Source organism: Sinohyriopsis cumingii, unplaced genomic scaffold (genome assembly GCF_028554795.1).
Source record: "Sinohyriopsis cumingii isolate HCF-2022 unplaced genomic scaffold, ASM2855479v2 utg000622l, whole genome shotgun sequence".
Classification (NCBI taxonomy): Eukaryota; Metazoa; Mollusca; class Bivalvia; order Unionida; family Unionidae; genus Sinohyriopsis; species Sinohyriopsis cumingii.
This window is the reverse complement of record NW_028315918.1, coordinates 5669827-5696806: the sequence shown is the minus strand read 5'-3', so window position 1 is coordinate 5696806 and position 26980 is coordinate 5669827. Positions and strand designations below refer to the sequence as shown.

Here is a 26980-nt window from a genome sequence, read left to right as displayed (position 1 = left end):
ATCCAACAAGACTTACCGTAGATAGAATTGTGATGATAACCTGTCCTGAATGTAATCGACGTCGAGGCGCTAGTTCACAAAAGTAAACGCGTTGGTAATTGTGTATCCTCAGGAATTACTTGTAATTGTTCGCGTACAAATCCACGTTGACGAGCAGTTGAATCTAGTATGTAGATTGCAGGTCTACCGGTAAATTTTACCAATCCGGAAATTTTATGTTCCGTCACAATCCAAATAGGATCATTTGCTCTTTTTTACCACCTGCAAGTTAACCAGGTTCATATAACTATCTTACAGTCACATTATCTAGTACTGGTTGTTTTGAGAAGGAGTAATGTCGTTACATTGGTATGTTGTTTTTCTTCTTATGATCGCATTAATGGGTTTCGTAAATTGCGCGAGTAATTTCATTGTTTAACGCAGCTATTACATTTGGTGGTCTTGCAACCCATTCACGAGATCTCATATCTTTCTGAATTATTTCCTTCGCATACTGATATCCGAAAAACCGCTCAGCAAGTTTTCAATTAAATCGTTCGACAATTTCCTGATCACAATGAATTGCAGCATGTACTCGTCTGTTTTTGATGTTATGTTTTTTTCAACAGAGATGACACGGCACCAAGAACTTACTTGCCAGGATAAACCTGTAGAAACTGTGCCCATCGTAGACCACCTTGTGGTCCGGATCCACGCTGATAAATTCGTTCAAAAGCAGATGCATCTTCATTTCCTGTTTTAGTTGATAGTGGTTCTGCTTTTTTATATCGACTTGCAACGTCAACGACAGTCAACACGTATTTATATGTGCGTGATTGATGTCTACCAGTTTTAACGGTATCGTGGGGTAAAAATAAAATATCTGCTTGATGAACTTCATTGGGAGTGCTGACATCAAAATGTGCATACTGAATTGTTTAGGTGGTGGTAGATATTTTTACCATATTGCCTGTCGTGCTAACCAATTTGCAGCAACAGAACGTGTGACATTTGCTGCATCAGCAAGGTTACTAATCGCTGCCCTACATCTCCAATATCCTCTTGGGCTATAATAAATCGATTCCATTATAATAATAATCAGTTGATTTATTACCGGCCCCTAATACTAGTTTACCTTTCATCGTGAATTTTACTAGGAAGCTATCAATTATTTGTCTGAGAGATTTATTTTTTATGGAATTTAATGAGTGAATCAACTTCACATCTGAAATATGCCATTGTTGTAAATCTGTATTTGTGTATGCTACATCATGAACGTGACATGCTTGATCAATCGCATTTATTGGATACTCTCCGGTCTTGGTTGATCTCGCTCGTCAAGTTGGATATCAAGTCGGGCTCCAGGACTCAATACTTATATCCAGGAAGATATTTTTCTTCTGGGTATTTAGCCTATGGAGCGAAATCACCACCTGTCTTCATACGAGACGAAATAAATTTGTATTTTTTTGTACCACATTTCACACGCTTGCCTGTTAAGTGCACGCTTTTTATTTTTTGTTATTATTATTGTTAATCCACTGGTGGAGGTGGACTATCTGCATCGAACACAATATAAATCCATATTATTCATTATATTTGTACAACATGGATATCATTGATTTCTCAGCGAAACGAATGCAAGAGCCAGTCAAGCATCCTCCAGCGCTACCAAATTATATCAGAGCAATTATTATAGGTCCATCTGGGTCTGGTAAGATGCAGTTATTGCTTAATCTGATAATGATATAGCTCAAATGGGATAAATTATATTTAGTGACATCATCCGTACATGATCAACGATGCTATGATGTGCTTAAAGATTTTAATGAAAACGCAAAATTGTTGGATGAAGATGGTAATGGTATTATTGATTTTATGACTTCGATGGATTTATTAATAATCTCGTAATCTACGATGATGTGATGCTGGACAATCAATCAAATCCAGCTAGAATAATATCTCGAGGTAGTCACAAAGCACAGATGTGATTTATGTTACTCAGCGATATATTTAAATACCTAAAGTGATCAGAGATAACTGTAATATTTTAGTTGTGTTTAATGGAGTTGATAAACATACTCTGCGAAATATTCATCACACTTGGTGTTCAGGGGACATGGACATGATCAAATTTAGAAATTGTTTTTCAAAAGCGCAATCTATCCAACACGGATTTATCACAATAAATTTACATGATCCTCGATCACGAGATCGTTTAGGTCTTGAGAAAATCTTTGGTTAAAAAGACAGCAGCAGGGAGGTTGCGAGCAAACATGAGTGTATGGGTGGGTAAACAAACACACATAAATTTGAAAAACACAAGTTACAAAGATAAAGTAACAAAATGAGCTAAACTAAAATAGAGAAAATCTCGGCCGATTAAAGGCTTCGGTTTGACGTTATTGAACTTGTGTTTTCATTTTTTGTTTCGTATGAAGCTTTATTTTCAAAGAAGACTTGCTCGAAACATTTATTCTGTTCTCCCTCCCTGCTGCTCACTGTGAGTGTGACTTGAATAATTTCAAACGATGTGTGGTCGAAATTGAGGGTAACATTATCCTTAAGACGGCGAATCATGGAGTTCTTTCGATGACAACTATTCGATCTCACGAAGAGTGGCCGGGGAACTACTCGATGGAGTTAATTCGAGGAGTTAGATCCGCGTACTTTGGCTCATCGCCCGTTTTTTAAAACAGTGTTTCTGTCAATAAAAATGTATGTCGATATATAGACATTTATAATGTTGGCTATTTCTGTGCTCTTTTCAGGTGCTCCAACTGATTGGACGCTGATGCGATGTGCAGTGGTTGCCAATATTTAAAGGTTGACAATTAAAAAGGAATTGATGATCAATTCTTCAATCACTGTGAAATAAATGAACAAAGGGAGATAACTGGAGCTTATTCATGTTCGTCTCCGGCTGGCTTTGAAGCAACCACGAATGATGCTTCATTATATACAACTTCTTTGAGAAATTTTGTCATAAAGGAATAAATGACAAGTAAATCTAGTCTTTAAGAAACTTTCTGGTAGCTGAAGTTCGGGTCAAGCTGTGTCTTTGCAGAATGTGCTCACCATTGCAGTTCTTTGAGTATTTGTTGATATGAAACAAGTTTTCTCAAGGGACATATTGGCAATGCTGTTCATCATTGGCTTGTTAATGTTAGCATATTCGAAACAGGTAAAAGACTTACAATCCTTGGAATGTGAGTGAAACGCCAGTTAAAATATGGCAAAAATGTGTGGATGTGAGTAAAATGCAACATAATCAACACTTGATCAATATAATGGAGTTTTTTCCCTTGACTGAGTCAACCAGGAAATACCCCGTCAGTAGAGAGAAACGTTCTTGCAAAACAAAGGACCCAAGGTATTATAATAAATACATTTCTCAATGTTTTATAAGGTAATGAACTTTTTGATCATCAACAAATTTCCTCGCCGAAAACACGACATGCTATACGTTTGTGAAGTTGACTTGCCAATAAAAATAGCGATTCATCTATTTTAACCATTTGTCAGCAAAATGTCTCGGCTTCACTTTTATCTTCTTATTCTGTCATGCATTAAATGATATATCTACCACATTGTTTATTGGTAGTCATTAAGCTGTTTGATTTATTTATTGGATCCTCGCAGTATGAATTTGCTTTGGATTTAGCAAAATAAAACCGAAATCTTCTTCATATCTTTGGTGAAAATGCGACACGAATAACTGTTTCTTTTTGCTCGTCTCGTAGATTCCATTATTGTGCAGGCTTTTATTGCAAAATAGTAAATATCTCCGAAAGGTTTCAATTAATTGTAACGGATGACAATCAAGGGAACAAAGGCAATAAGGTTGAATCTATAAAGGCAACAAGTGTAGGTAAAAACAACAATCTAGTACAGCCTTCGAAAACCACCAGGGAAAATAAGGAATCTCGAAAAATTAGTTCTTATATTGATTAAGAATCGCGAAAACCGTAAACATAACTTATAATATTTTGGAGGTTCAACTTACAGATCTCTAATTTCTGATGAAACAGATTGTCAAGACGTATGCATTCATTTCAATTCTATCTTGACTTAGAGATACAGGCTGGGATTTACCATACACAAAGTACGTCTCAATGACATTGATGAATGGAGAAAGCAAATACTAAATTAGAAAACAACGAATTTGTAGGATAAAAGTGACACCACCTGCAAATACAACACAAGAGAGTGAAAATGTAGCAACGTCATTTAATTTGGTATCATTTTGGAAATATTACTTTGAAAAGGTATACAAACCTCAAACAGATCATACTGGTTGTTCATAGGCTAAGAATAATGGATAGATGGCACGTTTTCACAAAATGGAAGCCCAGATACAAAACCGAGTTGCGTAGCTATTATCCTTTTGTTTTTCACATAGATATCTGGACTCAAGAAATATTAAACTAGTTTTTTAAACATACTGAAAATACAATACGGCAGTTTAATGTAGTAGTTATCCATTTTTCTATAAAGATGGTGGGATAAGAGAGTTCTAATTTTGAACACGACGAAGCAACGCAATTTAAGATTGAAATCATATAAAATTTTGACATCCCTAAATTAATCATATTGGAATAAGTTTTGGATAATTTAGTGAGTACAGCGCAGTTAGGAAGTTGGGTGTTACCAAACCAGTTCCCTCAGTACTGGTATCATGTGCGATATGACCCTCTCCAAAGATCTGATGAGATATTGCCCTGGTTAAAAGCGTGCGCAATATTATAGCTCTGTTTTACATCACGATTATAACACCTAACTGTATGGAAAAATGGGATCCTGTATGGAAATGGGCGAAGATAAAATATAGTATGTATGGGTTTGGCTGGCCAGGATTTGTTGATACTGAAAGACAGATTTTAGATAAAAAATAATCTTTTGAGAGCTAATCCTAGTTATAACTGAAAATATAGAGACTTTCCTTTATTGGTGGAATTTTAGTTCTTTAACAGTCTTGAGTTTGGAACGTTCATTACTGAAATTAGCTCTGTTGCTGGATTGAAACCACATGCTTCCAACACATTAAGTCCAGAAAATGCCGCGGCTGATATCCTTTCCTCTATAAAGAAGCTGTCATACAGATTTCAGCTATACTGATACATATAGATTTGATCATGATCACTCAGAAATTTAAAGTTATTGAATTTTTAATATCATGGTGTTTCCATAGGTTTACCACGGGAACTGAATTAGTACCGTGAGTACTACCAAACATAGTAGTGATCATCACCAAAATAACACAAATACACAACTAACGAAAAACAAAAAAGCGATTCTTAAATTCCTGTATATGTGTTTGTTAGTTACGAAGTTTACAGTTTTCTTTCCATCGGATGTGATAAAACAGCTGGAACCAATCGGGATGATTCCATCGCTGAGAATAACTAATAAAGAAACTACATAAACGTATTTGACAAAATGCAGCATGAGCGATGCTGAACGAGGAACAGGCAAATAAAGGTTTACCCTGTGGCAGCTCAAACGGGAACCGATAAACTGACTACCTGGCCATCAGACAACGATCCACGCAGTGCAAGACAGGTTTGGGCATTTCTCAATCATGAACAGACCCAACGATTATTTTTGACCAACCAGCTTAATACAAATTTACACATTAAAATTAAATTGTTCCTACATATAAGTGGGGAAGGCAAATCTAACGCAATGAATATGTCCTTAAACATTACGAGTGAAACACTTCTTGATGAGAAGCTATTTGCAAGTGACTGAAGGATGACAGAGGACAAGCTAGATCGGCATAATCTACTAGTACAACCACTTCTGAAGCAATGAACTCCTGTAGGATGCGCATGTGCTACTAAATATTCATATGCTTCAAATCAGCCAGAGGAAGTGATTCACGTATATGATTGACAACTACAGGGTGACACATAAATCGAGATAATTTCAAATCTAAACAAGGGTACAACAATCATATAATCTAAGTGTCAAAGAAACTATGCGAGAAAGCAACCATATTTGTTGAACTCAGATTTACATTCCAGATGCATGGATTGAAAACAGGAAGCATAACCAGTGTTTTGCAGTTATATTATAATATCATGAACACAAAATAACTAACTTCCGATATAAAAGTATGCAAAAGCATAAGTACTCAAGTACTTAAGCTAGCATGAGTAGTGAGACAGTTAGTAATCCCTATGATAAGAAAATTTTAATGACCTTTATGAGACCTATAAATATATAGCATACCAACAGAACATCGAATCACGAAGTTATAATATTGGTCATACCGTTTTCCATTATAGTTTATAGGGATAAACTATATCAAGCGGCTTCTACATTTCTAGTTAAGCAAAGAAATTAACTTTTAAACGAGTATTCCCGAAACAAGCATAGCTTTACTTTGACAACTGCTGATATGTATGATATGTTTACACTAGCATCTAGAGATCCTTTCCGATTCCATTGACTGGACGGGTATGCTTAACCCAGGACTATTTTGATAAGTAAACTCCCTCTTTCTATCCGCCACCCCAAATCAGCTCTATACGATATTTTAATTACTTAAATGTCTATTTTGAATATATGTTTTTAATTTTAATCGTTCTTTACTCACATGTACGAATTTGCCACGGCACTACAAGCAAATAACACTTATTCAATTATACTCATTATGTTTTACTTTGAAAATGAGCCAGTATTTAAAGACACGAAACACCACATCGTTTGATGATTCATTGTCAGTGGGATGTATGTTTCATGCACATTGAATTGTGTTACGCATCAGTCTGGAACATACCAAGATTCAAAGGAAAGAACCAATATTGCGTGACAATTGGTGATACATTTACACAAACTATATCTGTACAAATCCTCACGGTAAGTATGTCTTGACTCTTTCATTGATTGGTTTCCAGCATTCAGGACAGAGAGATACCTCTCTGGAACACTGTTCACACAAACAGAAGTGTGTACAAGGCAGTACAAGTATATTTCTTTCTCGTTGTCTGCAGCGTTTGCACGTCATTTGCATTGCTAGTTTTTCATTCTCTTCCAACAGATGGCAGAACTCTGCAGTGAAGAAAAGAAGTATTAAATAAAATTAACAAATTCGTTTATGCTTCTGGAAAATGTTCTTCAGAGTTCATAACATTCAGATGTTGAAACTATCTCATCGGTGATTTCGATTGCATTTGAATGTTATAGTACATAAATTTCTTATGCAACACTGCATCGTACCTAGGTACTGTGATTAACAATGATCTTCGCTGAAGCTTGTGCATGTGTGTGTTTGTGTGTGAGTGAGTGACTGTGTGAGTGACTGTGTGTGTGATTGTGTGTGTGTGAGTATGTGCGTAGTTGTGTGTATGTGCGTGTGTGTGTGTGTGTGTGTGTGTCATAGAATGCAGCGGCTTCATCGCATCATTAACATTATAAATGTAATGTAGCAAATGAAGACAGAACAAGAAATATTTGAAGTAAGATAAATATATATCATTCCCCTATTAAGTTACAAATAATAAATATAAATTTTAAGGGACATGTAATACAAATAATACATATTTAACATGATTGACGTATGCAAAAATAATGTAAATTGAAGCCAAAAGAGAATGGCAAGGTTATAAATATACCTGATAAATGAATGAAGCGAGAGTTATTGAAAGAAAATAAAAAACATTAATGAGATAGTTAAACGTAATTATCATATTGCTCCTGTTTTAGATAGTTGTTTATGACTCTTTGCTGCATTAGCGAACAGGTAGAATATATATTTAGATGGATCCTAACTGGGGATTGTTTTTGAGCAGCTTTACAGCTTTCTTTGAACAATAAATGTGTACTGTACCATCATCTTTTGCCTCAGACTTCAACGTTTTATTTGATTTGCATCCAGTCAACTGTTCTTCTTTTGTAGATAATGCTGAGAAACAAACTTCCTTTGATTCTGATGCGACATCGCTTGTTGTAGTATTTTCTTTGCAGTTATTTTTTGGTAGTATGATTCCTTTGTCTTCGGCGGAAATCAAAACTTGAAGAATACTATCGGCGGTGAGCTTTTTCTGTCCTGTAAACATGCTTTGATACTAATGAAAGAATCACTGAATGATTATTGTAGGTTTTCGTACAGTTGGAGCTGAAAATAAGTGTAATTATTTTTTCAATGAATCCAAATAACGAAAAATGAGTTTGCTTTTTAGTTCCCGACGATATCATTTTTACGGGAGGCGAGGTGAGTTTTCTTTTGAAACAGGATATCGTTGTCTTTATTTAAATTAAGAACATTTTAGTTTTGTCAACTAATACTATGAACGTATTTAATTTGTTTCCCTACCATTCAGAGTAGAAATATCATTTTCAAGCTATCTGAGTGCCGAACATTAGAAACAAATCACAGGTGTATGCACCACTCCCCCAAAGAAAATAAACAGATTGGAGACTTACGATTATGAAATATATCAAATGAAAATGTTAAGAAAAGAAATTGGAATTACAGAAATGGTCAAGAGGACCATGATAAAAAGAAAAGCAAAATAAATGATTTTACTTCATAAGATGGCGCTTTCTTAATTATTACAAATCCATGGAAGATGCATAAATTTAAATTTACGTCTCTTCGTTTTAACGCTGCTCTGTGTGTTCATATATTCTTTTAAGTTTAAAAGTTGCCAAACGATACACTTCTCGTTTATACTCTAGGCAAAGTAGGCATTCTAACCTTTATCTCGCAACACCTTGATGGCCACCCTCACGGCATTTCTGGAGTACCCGTATTCTAGAACAGCCAAAGCTGCAGGTGTTGTCATATCTGACTCGGCCTCATGCTTCTTTGATTCTATATATATATATGAAAATACCTTTCATGGTCAAAGAAAAATGTATTTTCAGTGTGTAGGAAAACTGCAAATAACATGATAGCAATTATTCAACTAAAGTTGATCCTTTTCGAGTTTCTTTAATAAAAGTTTTTAAAAATGTTGTTGTCCTGGTACATGGAAGGGAGAAACCAAAGTACACGGCTCAGTCCAAACCACTGAAGGTATGGATATCAAGGCATTGTATTGCAGGCATTGCACCCATAACATCTTGGAATTCAGCGTGGCATTACAAATCTATGTTCATAAATTATGTAACAGAAAAGAGTGAAAATCAATTAGCATTGCAAAATTCAACAAAGAATTTATTTTCCTAGAATATAAATTGGAAATATAAGCAAAGGAAACTTACGGCATTGCGAATTAAATCCAAAAAAGATCTTGTAGTCCTAATAATTAAAGTTCTGAATAAACTTTAGTTGAATCGCAATTAAGTCCAACGCTGAATGTGTTGATATCCGTGTGATGGCTCGTAAAGTGTTAATGTGCCAACAGTCTTTTGTTGAATCACAATAATACAATCTAAGAAGAAATCCTAAGTTGATATGTCAGTATAAATTTAAGTCTCTATTTGCAGGAATGTTTCTATTTCCACAGAAGAAATAATTTGAATAATTCCAAATCAAATCATGTACAGAGTAATAACATGATTCTGTGTTAAAGCACAGATGAAAAGTCTTTTCAGTAACAAGATTTTACAGTCTTCTTCTTGACCTCAGGTCACAATTAACATTTTCTAAAAAGAAACCATTACATAATGGAATAATACCGTCTAGAGATTGCTTAATGTTTACAAAATAAAATTTTAGTTAGAAAGACTGTTACTAAACTTATAATATATAACCTGGACTATGCCAGTTACGCGAGGTGGGAAGAGAGAGAGAGGGAGATAATGGGATATATATTTCTTAAATTGGAAACAAAAGTAGGTATACAAGTAATATTAGCATTGTGGCGAAATCATTTTTCGCCCACTGGAATGTTAAAATATCTCATTATGAAATATATCATAACATGGACGATTACATAAACGAGACTGGATCAAAACACATCAATGTCAATGTAATTACTTTACAGAGTTTACATTACGATTGGATGTGAATATTTGCACACATACACATGTTGTGTGTGTTACCTGTGTATGTATAGTTGTGTCTGACATGCAATGAATCTAAATAGGTCACGATTGTCAGAGCGGATACATACATACAACAAGAGTCATTTATAGTTGTGATACGCATCACTTATTCTTCCGCTTATTTACTTATTTAAAGAATCATACTCAAACTACCATTGGTCAAATAGTCTCATGTTGTACATTAATCTTGTCTGCCATTTTGATCCTTTAATCTTGTCTCCATTTTGATCCGTTAATCTTGTCTGCCATTTTGATCCATTAATCATGTCTGCCATTTTGATCCATTACATCATCAATGTACACATTACTTATGCTAGGTCCCTCTGGCCTATTACACCATCAATTTATACACTACCTATATAAGGCTCCAATGTTCAATTACAGCATAAAACGTACAGACGACAATTGCTAAGTGTAAATGGACTGGTCCATTACACAATGTACACATTAATTATGCTAGGGCCCCATGGTCCATCACACCATCAATATACCCACTTCTTAATGTATGTCCCTATGGTCGATTACTTTATCAATATACTCACTACTTATGTAATTGCCCTATGGGCCATTATACCATCAATGTATACACTCATTACTGTATGATACAATTTGATTATATGACAGCATAAAAATACAGAACACAGAAAAGACATCTCCAGGCAACTTGGGTGGCAGTTGTAAGTAGCTGAAATACCATGAACATATTCAGGGTCATGTCTCCGAAACGAAAATGTTTACGGAAAGAAAGACAAACTGAAATGTATACATATGTTCCCTACACCAATTTCCCAAACCCTAATATATGCTATGCTAAAGATGCTTTCCTTTCTTCTGAATTTCTGTACATACTTCGATAAATACGTCAAGACATGTCGATCGCTGCACAAAAATGTTTATTCCTTTTATAAGGTTCAAACCTAAAATAAAAAGTTAGTTTGCATTTGTTTTGTGCTATGTTGTCAGTTATTTATCTATGGTCACAAACTAAATAAAAGCAAAACCAGCAAGTTTTTAAAAAACTTAACAAACCACCTAATTATCCAAGTATAAATGAAAATGTGTGAAGAACTTACAGTATCATGAAATGAATTCAAAATAATCATGATAAAATTATATGAAATTCCAAAATAATGAAAAGTTAAGATGAAATTTCAAAACCGGAAATGTTTGGTCCGCCAAGAATCATGACGTTGTCAAGATGGCCTCGTCCAGAACACCTTTGCATGATTCACATCAGTTCTAGACTAAAATCATGTTCCAAATAATGACCACTTTTTACGTCCACTGAACAGTCTAAAGAATGTATTTCCTCTCGAATAAGACCTTAATACAACATAAAACACGTCTGCAGACTTATAATAGGAACACAAGAATTGAGGATGACTCAAAAGTCGGAATGAATCTGATTGCTCAGTTCTTTCCTTATATATACCTTCTGTTGTGACTATATTTTGAAATATACCAAATGTGTCGAATCTTACTACTCACAGTGCCCAGAAACTGCATATTTATGTGACCTTGCCCAACCTAGTGAAAATACTGAGTTCTTCTAGAACAGTCCAAACCACATCAGCCAATATGAAATCAATCCAAAGGATTAATTCTTATCATTAAAATTATTATTAGTAATTTCCAATACGTATGTCAGCATCTATAAAGATAGATCCTAATTAACTTTAGGCTCTTAACAGACTCAGGTCACGTAGGCAAAATCTAACTAAAGAAATTCTGTACAATTTACAACCATGAATAAAAATTACAAACAATAAATAAAATCATGAACCAGGAGTTTAACAATTATTGATATAGATAACAATATATCTAAACGAGATAATCTGTGAATTTGTAATCCGTATTAAGGTGAATTTGACCCGTATTTTATGATTTATGATTTATTAGAAATATTACAGAAACATGACAAAAATATATCTGATACATGCAAAGATGATGCCACCAATCAGGCTGAAATATCTGGGAACAATGTTGTTGCTGTAGAGTTTAACGCCATTATTCAGCACAAGATAGGCTATACATGGCGGCCAGTATAAATGGTGGAGGAAGAACCAGGAAAAACCCCATGAAGAACCACGAGAAGCTACTGGCAAGCTTTCTCACATACCCACATTGGCCGAGCCCGAGACTTGAACATACGCAGACAGAGGCGAGATGGCAATGATCCGTAACGGTGAGCGCTTTAGACCGCTCGGCCACTCGGGGCCCCATCTGGGAATGAAGTATCAAAATCATTAAATTTGCTCAAAAGTAAGCAATTACCTGTGAAGAGGGGCTTTCTGGAGAATCCTTCTAGTGTAAAAAGATAAAATAGTACGCCATTAACACCTCTCTTTAACACTATTTTATTATATGGTTCCTTTCCTGATTTATGGAGAAAATGATAATTTCACAAGACACCAGTAGTAAATTATTAACTACAATTATAAATGAAAGAGTTAATAGAATGGCCACCAGCAATGAATTTGTTTTGGGTTTAATGCTATTTTTCAGCGCATGATAGACTTTAAATAGCGGCTAATATGGGGTCCCACCATCTGTGTTGAGATACTAGCTATGATAAAACACATGAAGAACAGACGGGATACATGGCTAGTTATTTAATAGCAGATAATATACAAGATTGCAAAGATACAGACATATCTTTCGAGAAAAAAGGAGCCTATAACTTAACGGCTTATTTAAGAAGGCATTTGATTTAGTGAACACAGAAATACTGCGGTATGCATTATCACAAAATGGTGTGAAGGGTAGGATGCTGGCTACTTTCATAAAAGATATATTTAATGATTAAATCATTTGTAAGGAGTTCTCAACATCAAACAAGTGAATATTTTGAATGTAAGCTTGGAGTGAAACAAGGATGTATATTAAATCCTCGCATTTTTCCTCGTTTTTAAATTATTTATTACCAATAATGGATAAAGATGGTGAAACTGATATCTTTGTTTACAATGAATTGCAAAATATGATTCTGTTACTTTATTTCGATTGTTTGTTTAGTCTTGCTGATACTCGTTTAGAATTACAAATACAAATTTACTTGTTTATTTTTGCGGATACTGATTTATAATTACAAAGACAGATAGATACATTAGGAGCTCCTTTATGTAAAATGGGGCCTTGCTGTAAACATGGGTAAGACATATGTCATTGCTTTTAGAAATGGTGGTAGACTTTAGAAGTCTGAAGATTTTACTTGGCTTAATGAGAATATCAAAAGTTTAATTTATTTCACCTATTCTGGATTATTGTTTTCTAGCCGAATGAATTGGTCGAAGTCATTTGAAATATTTCGAACTTAATAAGCAAAACTGTTTCTCCATCACTGAGCATTGCATTCAAATTAGTTCATTCTCGTATTAAGCCCATTCCCCTCTAGTGAACAGGGAAAGTCAGTAGAGATATGTCATCAACAGTTAAGTAAACATTGTTTTTCTCTTAGAAATCAATCTTCAAACATGGAAGCTCTTTTTAAATGTTGACGTTTTAATATGTATTTTGACTATTATATTAGATGTATCAAACAGTGGCGTATACATACATAGCTAAAGACGTCCCATGTAATGCTACATGACGTTAAAGGCACTCGATGATAGCGAGATAATAACTTGATATATATATATAACTGTCTGTTTGACAATTTTAAATTTTTTTTTTTTACATGCTATTGTAATGTAAATTTATTCACTAGAGATGATACTTTTTCAGAAAATTGTTTGACCTTGACTGTTAGTTTATAAACAACAGGAGTTGATCTAATTCTGACCTGGATTCAGAAATTAGTAAACAAAGTTCAATTTTATTTCCAAATGATTGGTTGTTGTCAAGGTCATGATGAGACTACGTTGGTTAAAAAGTAAACACTTTTTAAAATTTTTATTCTGGGAATAAAATCATTGGTCTAATCGAGGCCGTATTCTGTGTATGTGATATAAACATGATCATGTGACCCCCCTCTGATTTCGCAACTTGAGGGAATTTCGAAAGTGCGTCTTATGATACAATACAATCTTTGTTTTGAGAGAGATTTCTCAGTTTTTAGGCTTTTCACACCGATGTCAAGTTAATTTGTTGTAGCCAGATTTTGAGCTATAATTTTCTACAGATCATTTGGATTTCAAAAGGATTAATTCTTGATTCTCTGGAAATATTTGAAGAGTGCTTACACAGATTTTGGAAAGACATTGTTTACAAGCATAATTTGGATTTCCAATACCGGAGTGCCATTATTTGTATTTCTACAAGGAACTGTAGATAAGCACAGTACTGACTACAGCATACGTCATCATTATCCATCTTGGATTTTCCATAAGGATTCGAACTTGAAATTATTAGAACATTTATTACTATGACTTTTGCAATTTAATTGTTGGATTACTAATTTTGGAATTGATTCTTGAAACTGTAAGTTCTCTTTTTTTTAATTTTTACAGAATTTTCCTGGAAAATAAGTTATTTGTTAAATTTTAAAGAGCTTATTGTTTTCACTCTTTCTGTGTTCGAGCCTAAACACGTAACAGCTATGTATTTTGCAATTTAGACAAATATTAATAGATTGTAACTTGCAAGAATTGCATGATGAAGTGAATGGATCAACCCCTTGAAAGAATTATAATAATTATAAACGTCTTAAAGAAAGTGCCAAAAATTATGTATTTGATGTTGAACGTATTGAAATAAGACGGCTATACACTCTCTTTATCTTAAGAGAACTCCTATTCATATAAAGATAGGTAGACAGCATGTCAATCGGGCACGTAGGTTATGTTATGTATGTGACAGCGGGGAAACTGAAGGCAAATTCCATGTTTTATTAAAATACCCCAAATACTCATAATAAAGACTTCAGTTTCTACCCACGTAATAGGAATTTTTCGCAATTTACTTTGTAAGGAACTAAAAGAGGCACATCCGAAGAAACAGCACAGTTGATATATTTTGCATTCAATCTAAGGAAACATACTTTACGAATTGCTTCATTATGTATATTTTGTAATGTGTATGTGATTATATGACTTACCACCATACTGTAGATTTAGAAAATACCAATGTGTGTTCATCCCAATTATATATTTTCTTCATTTGTACTTTGGTCAATGACCTTGTATGAAAACGATAAAGTACTGATAAGTTTTATAGACAATTAGTGTACGTGTTTTCTGCTATAATATATTATGTCCAATCATCGAAAACAAGTCTTGCTTGGTGATAATGTCGCAATAAATTTTTTGGAAATATCAAACATCTCTTAAACATTTTCTGCTCACGAAATGAAATGTGGTACCCCATACGATTGGTTTTCTTGAAATCACTTTTGAAGTACTGGTAGCCTCTTACGGGTTCATTTCTATAGCACCTGTGAAACTTGTATACTTACTTAGTTCCTCAATAGTCAACTCATGAAGTCTCTCGGCAAGCAAGTTTGAGGAAGATTCCTTTCCACCAGATGCCAACGGTTTCTCTTCAAACTAATTGATAAAGAAAAAATAATCGAATTTTTAAAATAGCCAGCTACATAACATTCAGTTGTCTAGTTGGATTAGTAGAAGACAGAGGGAATACAACACAAGTATGAAGACAAGGGCGACAGTATCATTCGGGACTTGGGTAATGTATCGTACCAGATCTGAAACCAGTCAGCTGGTCAATGACGTATAGGTAACAATATAAGCCGTTCTTGACTTGAAAACTAAAATTTTCGAGGAATGTAACAAGATAACTTAATAGGATGAAAACGTTACGCAAGCTGAGACTCGCTTAATCAGACATAATACTATCAAGCAAATAAATGGCACGAATAATCGTACCTTTCTGATATGTAAAACAAGTTGTAAAAAATCACGAACCTTAAAGTTGCTCCCCTCGGCGCGTAATTCCGTTCGCTGTGGTTTGTAGTTGGACTGCTCAAGGTGCGGACAATCCGGAAACCATTTGCAATGTTCCTCCCAGGGATCATCTCCCGGTTCCCATCTTTTTAAAACGCCACCGCATGCATAGCACTTGACATTGTCGTGATGACCTATTCATGAATTTAGAGCATAAAAGGCATTGTAAATAACTGGATGTAAATTCAGCTTGTTTGGACCCCTTTTCTGAGGGCGTTTGTTGAGGGTCTTAGTTTCGTCTCGTACATATTTCAATAAAGATAACGTGCTACATAGGTGTTTTATCTTCATTATAAATGGAAGTAAGTAGCTATTCACGAGTGGACGACACTCTAAGAATCTCCAACTCATTGATTCAAACTACTGATTGCAGAAATTATACTAACAATGGTTAACTATATCACTAAATCCATATAAACGGATGCTTTTAATCTATCTATCTATCTATCTATCTATCTCTCTCTCTCTCTCTCTCTCTCTCTCTCTCTCTCTCTCTCTCTCTATATATATATATATATATATATATATATATATATATATATATATATATATATATATATATATATATACATAGATACATGCATACTCAGAAAAACCGAACGCTGAGTGTAATACAATCCCCACATGACCGAACTGTTTTTGAAGTTCCGAATTTCTGTGGTACGTGTTATTTTAACCTCACATATAGAGGCTGCGATATGATCATCAATATCATCATTTTCCCCTAGTAAACTGATACCCATCAACACCAAATACCGGAACAAATTTCGATCTCAAATTTCAATTTTATGTTGTCCACCCGCACCCTACCCCATAAAACCGAAACTCATTTGAAATTTGGAAATGTATTTTAAAAATATATCGAGCTGCTCAATTCCTGATACAAACGCTGCAATATATTAATTACGGTTAGCAAGTACGTTAGTTAGCTTATCTGTCAGACATTGTCCCAAGGGCATGCAAGATTAAAACAATAGCTAACATTAGGCTAATCGGAAGTCTTTGAACAAGAAAAAAAGACGACTTTGAAGGGGTATTATTAGTAAGTTAAAGCTTGTTGCTAAGCCATTTAAGAAAGATTATGATTAACTGCTTAGTATATAATTTTGATTGAAGCTGTTGATTTGCATACATGATCAATATACATTTTTTGTTTTATATATTGAAATATCATGACTTTATTAACCAGTCATGTTATCATGCTTTTGATGTTTTGAAAGACAAAGCAGTTTTCCAAAACTTAGATTCACTCAAAACATCATGGGTTATCACTATAATAATTCTAATAAACTTATCATAAACTTCTAGAAGCATCTGATTACTCAAAGGATTTTTGTGGCGAGGATTGTATTTCCATGTAGAACTTTCTTTAATGTAAGGAATTTGCTTTTCATAATGAACGTATATTTGAAACAATTTCTCAGTATATATATATATATATATATATATATATATATATATATATATATATATATATAACATCATTTTTCTTAATTTCGTTCACTCTCATACAGAACAGATACCAATGTTCTGTCATATTTTTAATCTCTCTGTCTCTTTCAAACTCGTAACATAAAGGCTTAGGAAAAGCACGTTTTGTCAAATCTGTGAAAACGACAGTAAAGCGAAAACCTTTCAAAACCAAAGAAAAGTTTTGGTCCCAAGGGTTTTCGCTTTTGAGGGGTTGTACTTTTGTTATAAAGTTGAGCAATACACTCTCTCTCTTTCTCTCTCTCACACACACAGCTACATATTAAATTATGTTACTTTGCTAAAATCTGCTGGTACATCGGCTCATATGGACTCCACATTCCACTAACTATCTGGAACTGCTTAAGTTTCTTACTCATTGTTTTAGTTGCCATTCTATTTTGTGAACAGTTATCTTTTTAATATCAAAATCTTTCCACTTTTTTTTAAAAGAAAAATATATCTAAGTAAAGGAATATATACCACGCACCCAAAATTGTTAATGAAATTTTGTTTTACGTTATATGTTTCTGTAATATGTTCATTCGGCACATATAGTGAAGTACAATAGTGCTATTACATGCATGCGCACCTGTATAGTACAACCCAGCGGCCGCTATCCTGTGAACATCAACCCCATAGATGGCAGGAAAGTTTGCAAATGTTGACAATCTCACATGATATGATGAATATTCTGGGAACCGAAACATCTTCGTCTCTCCCTGCGACAAGCTTATATCTGAATAATATGTTATTACACATAATTGATATCGTATAACGAACACTAAAACAACAAATGGCATAGATTTAGTCCAGCCGTCGCATAAAGTACATGAATATCACCTTAAACTCTGTTCGTTCTGTATCAAACATTCGAACAAAGAGTGCAGACCATGATCTGCTGGTGCGTGATGAAGTTGCACGTGCTTTATGTTTGGGTGAGAAAGTATTTACAGTTGGTTTTCCTACTAGGGATTAATAGCAAAGCTCACAATTAAAATTAATGCGTCACCAATTAATTTCAAGGAGTGCGATCGCGCACAATAAATTCAGAATTATTATCATTTTAATAACGTGGAAAAGGCAAATTCTGGAATCGAATGATGCTTGTAATACACATTTTTTTGGGTGAATTTGCAGTAGGTCTTTCAATAAATAAATTTATTTCAATGTAAACAACAACAACAATGTCCTTAATAAATAACTGGATACAACCATTAGTCGCAAGAAAAAACCTTTAGACATGGAAATTGCTTGAAAATATTAAAGCCCATTGATACTCACTTACGGAGATCGACAATTTCTATTCACGTGGGTATATTTAGCAATTTTATATATCGACTAGTCTAAAACTGTAGCATATCTTATTGTATTCGGTTCATGTCGAGTTACATACGGTGGTTTTCAAGTTATTATCTGAAACGTTATTTAGTATCTACCATTTTGTTTGGATGAGGATTCTCATAAGAACATTCTAAAAGGAAGTAAAAAAGAACTAATTCTCTGAGTTACCTTAGTTATGCCTTAACATGTCAAACTCTGGTTGCTCCGTGTTTCGATTCATTTGCTCTTATTGGCTGGATCTGTGCATAAAATAATATGAAATCATCTTGATGCATTAAAAAAATTTTTTGCAGCAGAAAGCTGTACTTCGGACGCACGTTCCCCATGCTCATCGAAGCGCCTTTTTGTCAATATATTGCAAAAATCAATCACGAAAGTTTGTAATTCTATGAGACATTGTAGTGGACAAAAGCTGGTCTTATAAGGTCTAACTGGATAGTTTCGTATTTTGACACCTAATTTTTAAGGTAGAAGGCATGAATCTAATTATCATAAGCCTAGCATTTATAAGTTCACACAGAAGCTAAATCTGTAATTTGGTTTAGATTTACTTTGAGCTGGGTTGGCTTGTTTGGTGACTGCCTGTCACACTTAGACTAGCACTAGAGATCAAATGCGTAACTTGGGCTGCAACTGAGCAGCCCACATGGCTTACGTATTTACATATGTCTGCTACAGAGGTAAATATCTGAAAATCAAGAAGGCTGAGGGGTGATGAAAAGTATGCTAATTTGTTATAGTACTAGTGAATTTTATTATTGCGTAAGGCACATACTGCTTCTTTTAGCTGCCTAGTCCCAGGAAAATATTAAAAAGAGCTCTTTGCTGTCAAAAATGAACGTAACATTGAGGGGTTGATGGCAGTGTTGGTAGAGTATAAAAACCTCCAGTTGTATAAGGAATTGCCACGGTCAAAATCTCACATGCATGCTTTCGACAAAAATCATTAGTTTGTTTTGATTTGTATCTTCAGTGTAAAATTATTCTTATTTTTCTGCAATAGATCATTTTTGGATGAAAATTCACCGGATAAACTATCCAGTGAGACTTGAGAAATTTGCAGTTGAAATTCGATGTTGTATGTCGAGAAATCCATAATCACGTGTTGGATGAAATTGCATGTCCTTAAGGTTCCATTTTCTAGATCGAAATTTTCTATTTTATATGTTGAATTATGGTTTAAAGTTCTATTTCCTATGTCGATGTTTTACAGTGTATATTTTGAATTACACAGCTGTGATTGAAATTTCAAATATCATATGCCGAGAATCCCTACGTCACACGATGAATTTAACTGTTTGTGATGAATGTTCCATTTCATATGGCGAGTATTTAGATGTCATCTGTTGAATTTCACAGCAACGAGGAACAGCCTCCTTTTTTAAAACAATAACGCGGTCAGTTCACGAAAGCGACCTCTAGCGAAGAAATCCATAGTAATTCTCGACCTGTGAATGGTAATTTTCAAACTGTAAATGCATGAAATGTAATGGCGCCTCAAAACTGAATACACGAATGTTGTATCTTAATACTTGATATTATTTTGAATTGTTCAAGCGGACATTGTGTAATATTACATTTAACACCAATGCATCATTTCACCATAAAAAATATCAATTCTAGCAAGCACAATAAGATGTCTAACCACTGATGTGTAATTCAACAGTTACAATCATACAACTCAACATACAATATGAATCAATGTGATTCAACATGTTAAATTCAAATTCTCGACATATGACATTAAAATTTCAACAACCGCCGTGTTCTTCCGAAGATACAATCTCAAAACTCGACATTGGACATGAAATCGTTTTCCGTGTCATGACTGAATTCCGTTCCAACCCTACATCCATCATCCTGCCACTTAGACGTCGCTTAAAAAGGGCGACTTGTGCGTCACAGATGGATAAGTAGGATCACACCCTTTTCTAACTTCATCCTTAAAGCCCTGTGACGATCTTAATATAAGTAGCCATGTATTTGTTAAATAGTCTCAGTCAGCCACAGTTATTCATCCCCTGATGACACACAGTCTTGCTTAATAGACTGTATGAATCTTATTTCTTAGATTAATTTGCTTGAAACATACATTCTCTCTTGGTGTCTCTCTGTCTCTCTTTATATATATATATATATATATATATATATATATATATATATATATATATATATATATATATATATATATATATATATATATATATATATATATTCTTAGGTGGTTCATAACAAAAGTAAGTCAAAGGGACATTCAGTTGACGATGTCATTATCCTACAGGGACGTTACTATTTATATCGTATGATCTTTTTAAGCCGCACTTTAATATGGGTCTTTATGTGACATTTGGAATAATCTTCCCATTAAACCAATTAATTTCTTCAGCAATAACCTGTATACGGGACCAAAAGGAGTATGTTCGCATGTATAAAATAGGCAAAAGAATTATGAATTAAAGAGGAATTAGAATTAAATAATGGTTTTCTCATATAATGTTATTCGCTTTCAATGTATTAAGTAGAACACGAAAATAAACGACTGTTTTGTTTATCTTTGAAATCCAAAGGTCTGTTCTGTACATCAAACGTAAGTAGCTAAGTTTCAAGTTCATTAATTTTTTTAAAGAGTTGCAAGAGCCCTACAGTCTTTCAACATTTCGTTGAAAATAAGTTCAACCTTTGAGACAGCAGTACATGGACGATTTCTGATAAATACTATTAAAAGATAGTATGTAACTCGCATAGACCTCGTCTGCTTGTGGTTTTTGACAGTGGTTGGATGAACTGTTCCATGAAGATGTCTACGTTCAGGAGAGGTAATGATACATTCTAGCAATGGATCATCTTGTGTCCACCAAGACAGGGTAACTCTGCATTCACAACATCACAATATATCTCCTTGTCCTGTAAAAAGAAAGCGAAAGTAAAACAAATCCTGCAGGTCTCAATTGAATGCTGTATTTTAAGAACTGAGTTATTTTAAACAAAGAATCGTTCAAAAAGCCAATACAGTGGCAAACACGGATAAAACTTTCTACTGTATGACAACACCTTTTTCATCAGTATATTCCCCGTGTTCGAAATTCTGGTAGCTGTGTGTTACTAAGGAGATTATTGATTAATGACGTCAGATTGCCGTATGCAGTCGAACAGATCTATATTGCCATGGCTATATCAGAGAGAGAGAAAGAGAGAGAGAGAGAGAGAGAGAGAGAGAGATTTAGCAAGTAACAAGAAGGTAAACATTAACAGTTTCTCGTATTCATCGTATCATCATACACAAGAATATTGAAGCGGCCTAGATTTCAGATTTTTCTACTAATACTAGTGTCGTCATATATGGAGTTATCCAGTCACAACACATTTTCTGTTCGTCTGGTACTGACATGAGGTAAGATAGAAGAGATCAGAGAGGAAAGAAGAAATGTATGTTATTTATTATGTTATAAAAATAAATAATAAATTATATTTTACCTTGTATTGTGTTTTCTCTTCTTTTTATCATGTACATATTCACGATTCTATTCACATAGAACCAGAATGATTTTAATTCATTACTAGATTACAAGCTTCTTAAAAATAAGGCTTTCAAAATACAAAAAAAAATTCATATGTGCCTAAAAATAATGTTCTTATTATAAATATTATAAGGGGATTAAAATAAGTTTGCAAAATGTATACCAAATTTATCTTTTCTAAATTAAATTTTGGGAAATGAATAACACGGTTTGTATTATAAGAGTGCAATTAATTCTCTTGACTTATATATATTTAATCCGAGTGTAACTAATTCTCATTCAATAAATGGAGATTCGTACTTTTGACCTGTACTAAGACTATAGAAAAGGCATTTGGCCCTTCCAGATGGATCGGTGCAGATAATAATATGGTAAGCTAACATTTGGTATACTTATAACATATACAAATCCTTTCAAACCAGAGGTATATATCATTTTAAAGAAATATAACGGATATTTCTGTAATTATTTTTACAATAATATTTCTTAGAATCATTTTGTACAATTTAGAACTTATGTGACTCAAAATCTGGACAAATCCAAATCTTGGGCAAAATCCAAAATGTGGACAAATTCAAACTTTGCACAAACCCAAAAATCTGGAATAAGGGGCGCTCACCAGTTATTATGTACTTTTGAGAAAGTGACGTATGTAAGGTGAAGTTGTTTGCATTTGAAACATACACAGTGGAGAGAATGTTGGCATACCTCTATGCTACTTTGATGTAAAGTGGCTGACATTTCTTTGGCTATTGCACTTATGGAAAGCGTACATGATCTAAACACACTGCTAACTAAACTGACTGCTCTCTTATGCTAAAAAAATCAGCCTGAATTAGTCTAAAATACACTATCTATAGCACCTATTAAAATAGGGAAAATAAATTTTGCCCAACTAGAAAATATCAGCTTCTGAAAGTACAACAGATGAATTGCTACATAAACAAAATATTAAAAAAAGTTACCGGCTCTTTTTTAAATATAATTTACCTCTGAAGTCCAGGTAGTGAAAATGACCAAAAGGAGCTAGCAGTTTTCGAAAGGTGCACATCTAAAGTAAGGTAAAGCTGTATAGTCTATAACCATATTACACCCATCAATCATACACTAAAATAAAGGGAATTAAAGGTTCTTTGAACTATGCATAAGATATACAAGGTCTTTTGTAAATAGTCAGTAAAACCAGTGAGGAAACCCGGGGAAATTCTTTTTCTTTAAAATTCTAACCCTACGTAAAATACATAACTGTAGAGCGCCACCATAATAAAACAGTTACTATAAATATCAAAATAACAAATTTCGGAAATGATTTTCTTGAGTACAATTTGTAATAGTTGTTCAATGTTTATACAGTCAACATCTAAATTGTGTTTTAATTCCGAATTTTGATATGCGGCCGAAATCGATAATTTAAGACTGAAGACGCAAGTGTGTTCTGTATTGGGTGGTAGTAATAGGCGACAAAATACATTAAAAACTCAAAGCAGTATAGAATATCGTGTTACTGTGGGACAACCCCCAACAAAACAACACAAAACAAGCTACCTAAGAGCTAATCGCAACTTAGTGGTGGGTTACACAAATCAGCTCACTAACTTGAATTGACTGTCGATCGATCGAGTCGAAAGCAGTCGCGTAATTTCGACGTTGGACCGTCTCAAGAGATTGAAATGAATGTAAACAACGTACATATGCATACATTGTAACCATTCATAATTAGACTGTATACAGCGCTAGAAATGGCCCTGGATGGTATTGTAGTGAAGGAAAACTAGAAAGCAGAATTATCGTACTTACGTGCAGAATAATTGGTCTATATCCTCGCCCCAATTTGTAATGACTACATACCACAATCTCGCAAGCTATGTATTATCAGGCAAAATTCGACGATGAGTCAGGAGATGTTAATCAATCAATAGCTGCATCGAATATAACTACAATGGCATTCAGCCAGGTACAAAATATCAATATCATCCTTTAACGATGTAATGGGGTTTCCACTTTTCCTTTTAAAACTGTTACTAATCTTTCATTCTAAATGTACTGTTTTCGTTGAACTGCAGTTGTACACATAACCTGATAGATTTTTTTTTTTTTTTTTAAATCGAAAAGATCGCAGTGGTCATTTGTTGAATTGACCGCCAAATTTAGAGCACCATGTATACATCGAAGTACATACAAGAATAAAAAATAACATTAACAAAAATAACAACAACTACAAGTGCTAATGCATGGGAGGCACAATAGAAAGCAATGTGCCAGACGGTAGGATCTCTGATGGAAAAAACTCGACATACCATTTGTTACTGATCCCGAACATTCTGGGTTCTGCCCCTATGCTACATGGTTGTTAAATCTATTCTCGGAATTTAGCATAAAGTATTACAACAATAGGTATTTAAAACAATGTCAACAAAGCTTTTTCACTACAACTTGTATTCTTGCCCATTTTCATCATTGTTATAATGCTCAGTGATAGATTCGTTTCGCTTAAAGGAAAGTAGAAGGAAGAGGCATAACTTAATAAGAGAGAAGAACTAGACTAACATAAAATATCAGCGTGCGTACATACATACATACATACATACATACATACATACATACATATGTACATACATACATACATACATACATACATAGCTAGAGAAAGGTAGGAAGAGATGGAGAGGATGAGAGGAAGAGAGGGAAAGGGGAGGATAGGGAGAATAAGTTGGAGAGAGAGAGAGAGAGACAGACAGACAGACAGACAGAGAGACTATTTCAGTGTCGTCCGCAAAGAGTTTCATATGTTGGTGTTTGTGTTTAACGCCATTTTCATTAGATGATGGCAATACGTGGCGGCCAGTATAAGTGCTGAAGAAAGAACCAGGTAAAAGCACAGGGGTTCGTTACAAAGAAAATTAGGAGTATCCGTCCATGAATCAAGGGATGGGGGTTCTAACCTGTAACAATATAGCATGTGTTATATTGTTACAGGTTAGAACCCCCATCCCTTGATTCATAGACGGATACTCCTAATTTTCTTTGTAACGAACCCCTGTGGGTAAAAGAACCACCTAACCATGGGAAGCTACTAACATGTTAACTCGCGTTCCCACATTGGTAGGGACAGAGACTTAAACCCACGCAACCATAGGTGAGATGGCAGTGATTGGTAAAGGAGAGCGCTTTATATCACTCGGCCACTCGGAGCCCCATTTTTAAATGTAAATGAATGTTATATATTCAACCGAAAGACCATCACGTAATGACCGCTCATATCTCTTAATATATTTACAAAACATAATAAATTGATTTGATAGAATCAAATAAAACATCTTTGCTGTTTTTCTGAATGTAACTAATTATTTATTGGACTAGATTTGAAAAAGAAAAGCTGGGAAACTCAAAATCTTCCAAAACATTGCCACTACTGCACTTTCATTGCAGCTCGTTATAAATGAATTTAAAATTATAGGTAAACGAATACAAAGATTGGGGTAAGGGGGTTCAAAGACTAACACTGCAACAAATTTATTCACAGTCCTACAATGTAAGACGCCGACCTTGATAGTTACGATATGGGTTGGGTGGGAGATCCACTACATCACTCCACCGCCATCGTAACTGTGAGTATCGATGTCATGCACTGTTTGACTATTGGAGCCCTCCCCCTCCACCCCGCCCCATCAATATAACCATTATCCGATGGTCTTGCTTTGAATATTGAACATCTACTCAGAAAATATATGCCAATTTAGATAAAAGATTAAGACCATGCTGTGTAATATTTAAAACCTTAGATCGACTACCATTGGTATAAATGTTTGTTTGATAATGACGTAGACCAGCAAGTTATTCTCCACCATGTTTTTTTTTGTTTGACTGGCGGCGGAGACCAACGTTATTCTGCACCACTCGTGCTGAGACGTCCGCACTATGTAACTTCGGATGATCGGACCGCGCGCTGTTAATTAATAAATTTATTTAGACTAACCTTTGTACCCAGACGGTAAGTATAATCCCTCTTCTAATGATCCACAGCGTTAAATCATTTAGAACACACACTTTTTTAGTATAAATCCCTGTCAGAACAGAACACCTGTGTATTCATCGGCTGTTGACCTCAGATTTGAATTACCCACGCATGCGTGTAAAGCAGCATCACCACGAGGTAAGAGTAACGCGTGAAAACCGTCTAGCGAGGCATAGATCACTGGGAATGTACTGATGCTTGGGTGGGAACTGTGTCGTTACGGCAGAAATTTAGGAGATAGGCAGAGAGAGAGAGAGAGAGACGTCATGTCAGAAATGTGAGATAGAGTGAATGATAAATAAATTGTAAAAAGACCACAAACTGTATTCAAATGTGAAAACATGATACACAATAATAATAATAATAATAATAATAATAATAATGATAATAATAACTTATTATTATTACTAGAGCAGCAGAGAGGGCGAACAGACCATAGAATTCCGACAAACAAATAAAACAAACAAAATAAAATCATCTCGTAGAAAGGTCCAGATTTTTACAAATAAACGTTTCCTAGAGATGATTTTATTTTTGTTGAAACCAACCCATTCAATAAAACCTTAGTTCGAAAAGGTAGCTGAAAAATAAAGTACTCTACGTGTTTATTTACTTTTTGTTTATTTACTGGACGACCAACATTGGTAGACGCCCTCTCTGCTGCTATTAATAAAAATTTTTTTTATCAAGACCCACACGATATCTTGTTCTTGGATCATGTAGATTTATTGTTATAAATCCATGTGGAGTAGCTT

At 34.4% G+C, this 26980-nt stretch overlaps 1 protein-coding gene across 1 annotated transcript; it reads right to left on the bottom strand.

Annotated features, from left to right (window-relative positions):
- Window positions 1-4195: 4195 nt before the first annotated feature.
- On the bottom strand, window positions 4196-24098 carry LOC149773726 (baculoviral IAP repeat-containing protein 8-like). The gene is made up of 9 exons (XM_089946174.1): window positions 24008-24098; window positions 21440-21596; window positions 18861-18931; window positions 17941-18087; window positions 15840-16012; window positions 15371-15461; window positions 8684-8800; window positions 7814-8032; window positions 4196-7035 (listed from the first exon to the last, which is right to left on the bottom strand). Exons 4-9 carry the CDS (start codon window positions 18056-18058, stop codon window positions 6839-6841), a joined length of 915 nt encoding a protein of 304 aa, XP_089802300.1. The 5' UTR covers window positions 18059-18087; window positions 18861-18931; window positions 21440-21596; window positions 24008-24098; the 3' UTR covers window positions 4196-6838.
- Window positions 24099-26980: the final 2882 nt, after the last annotated feature.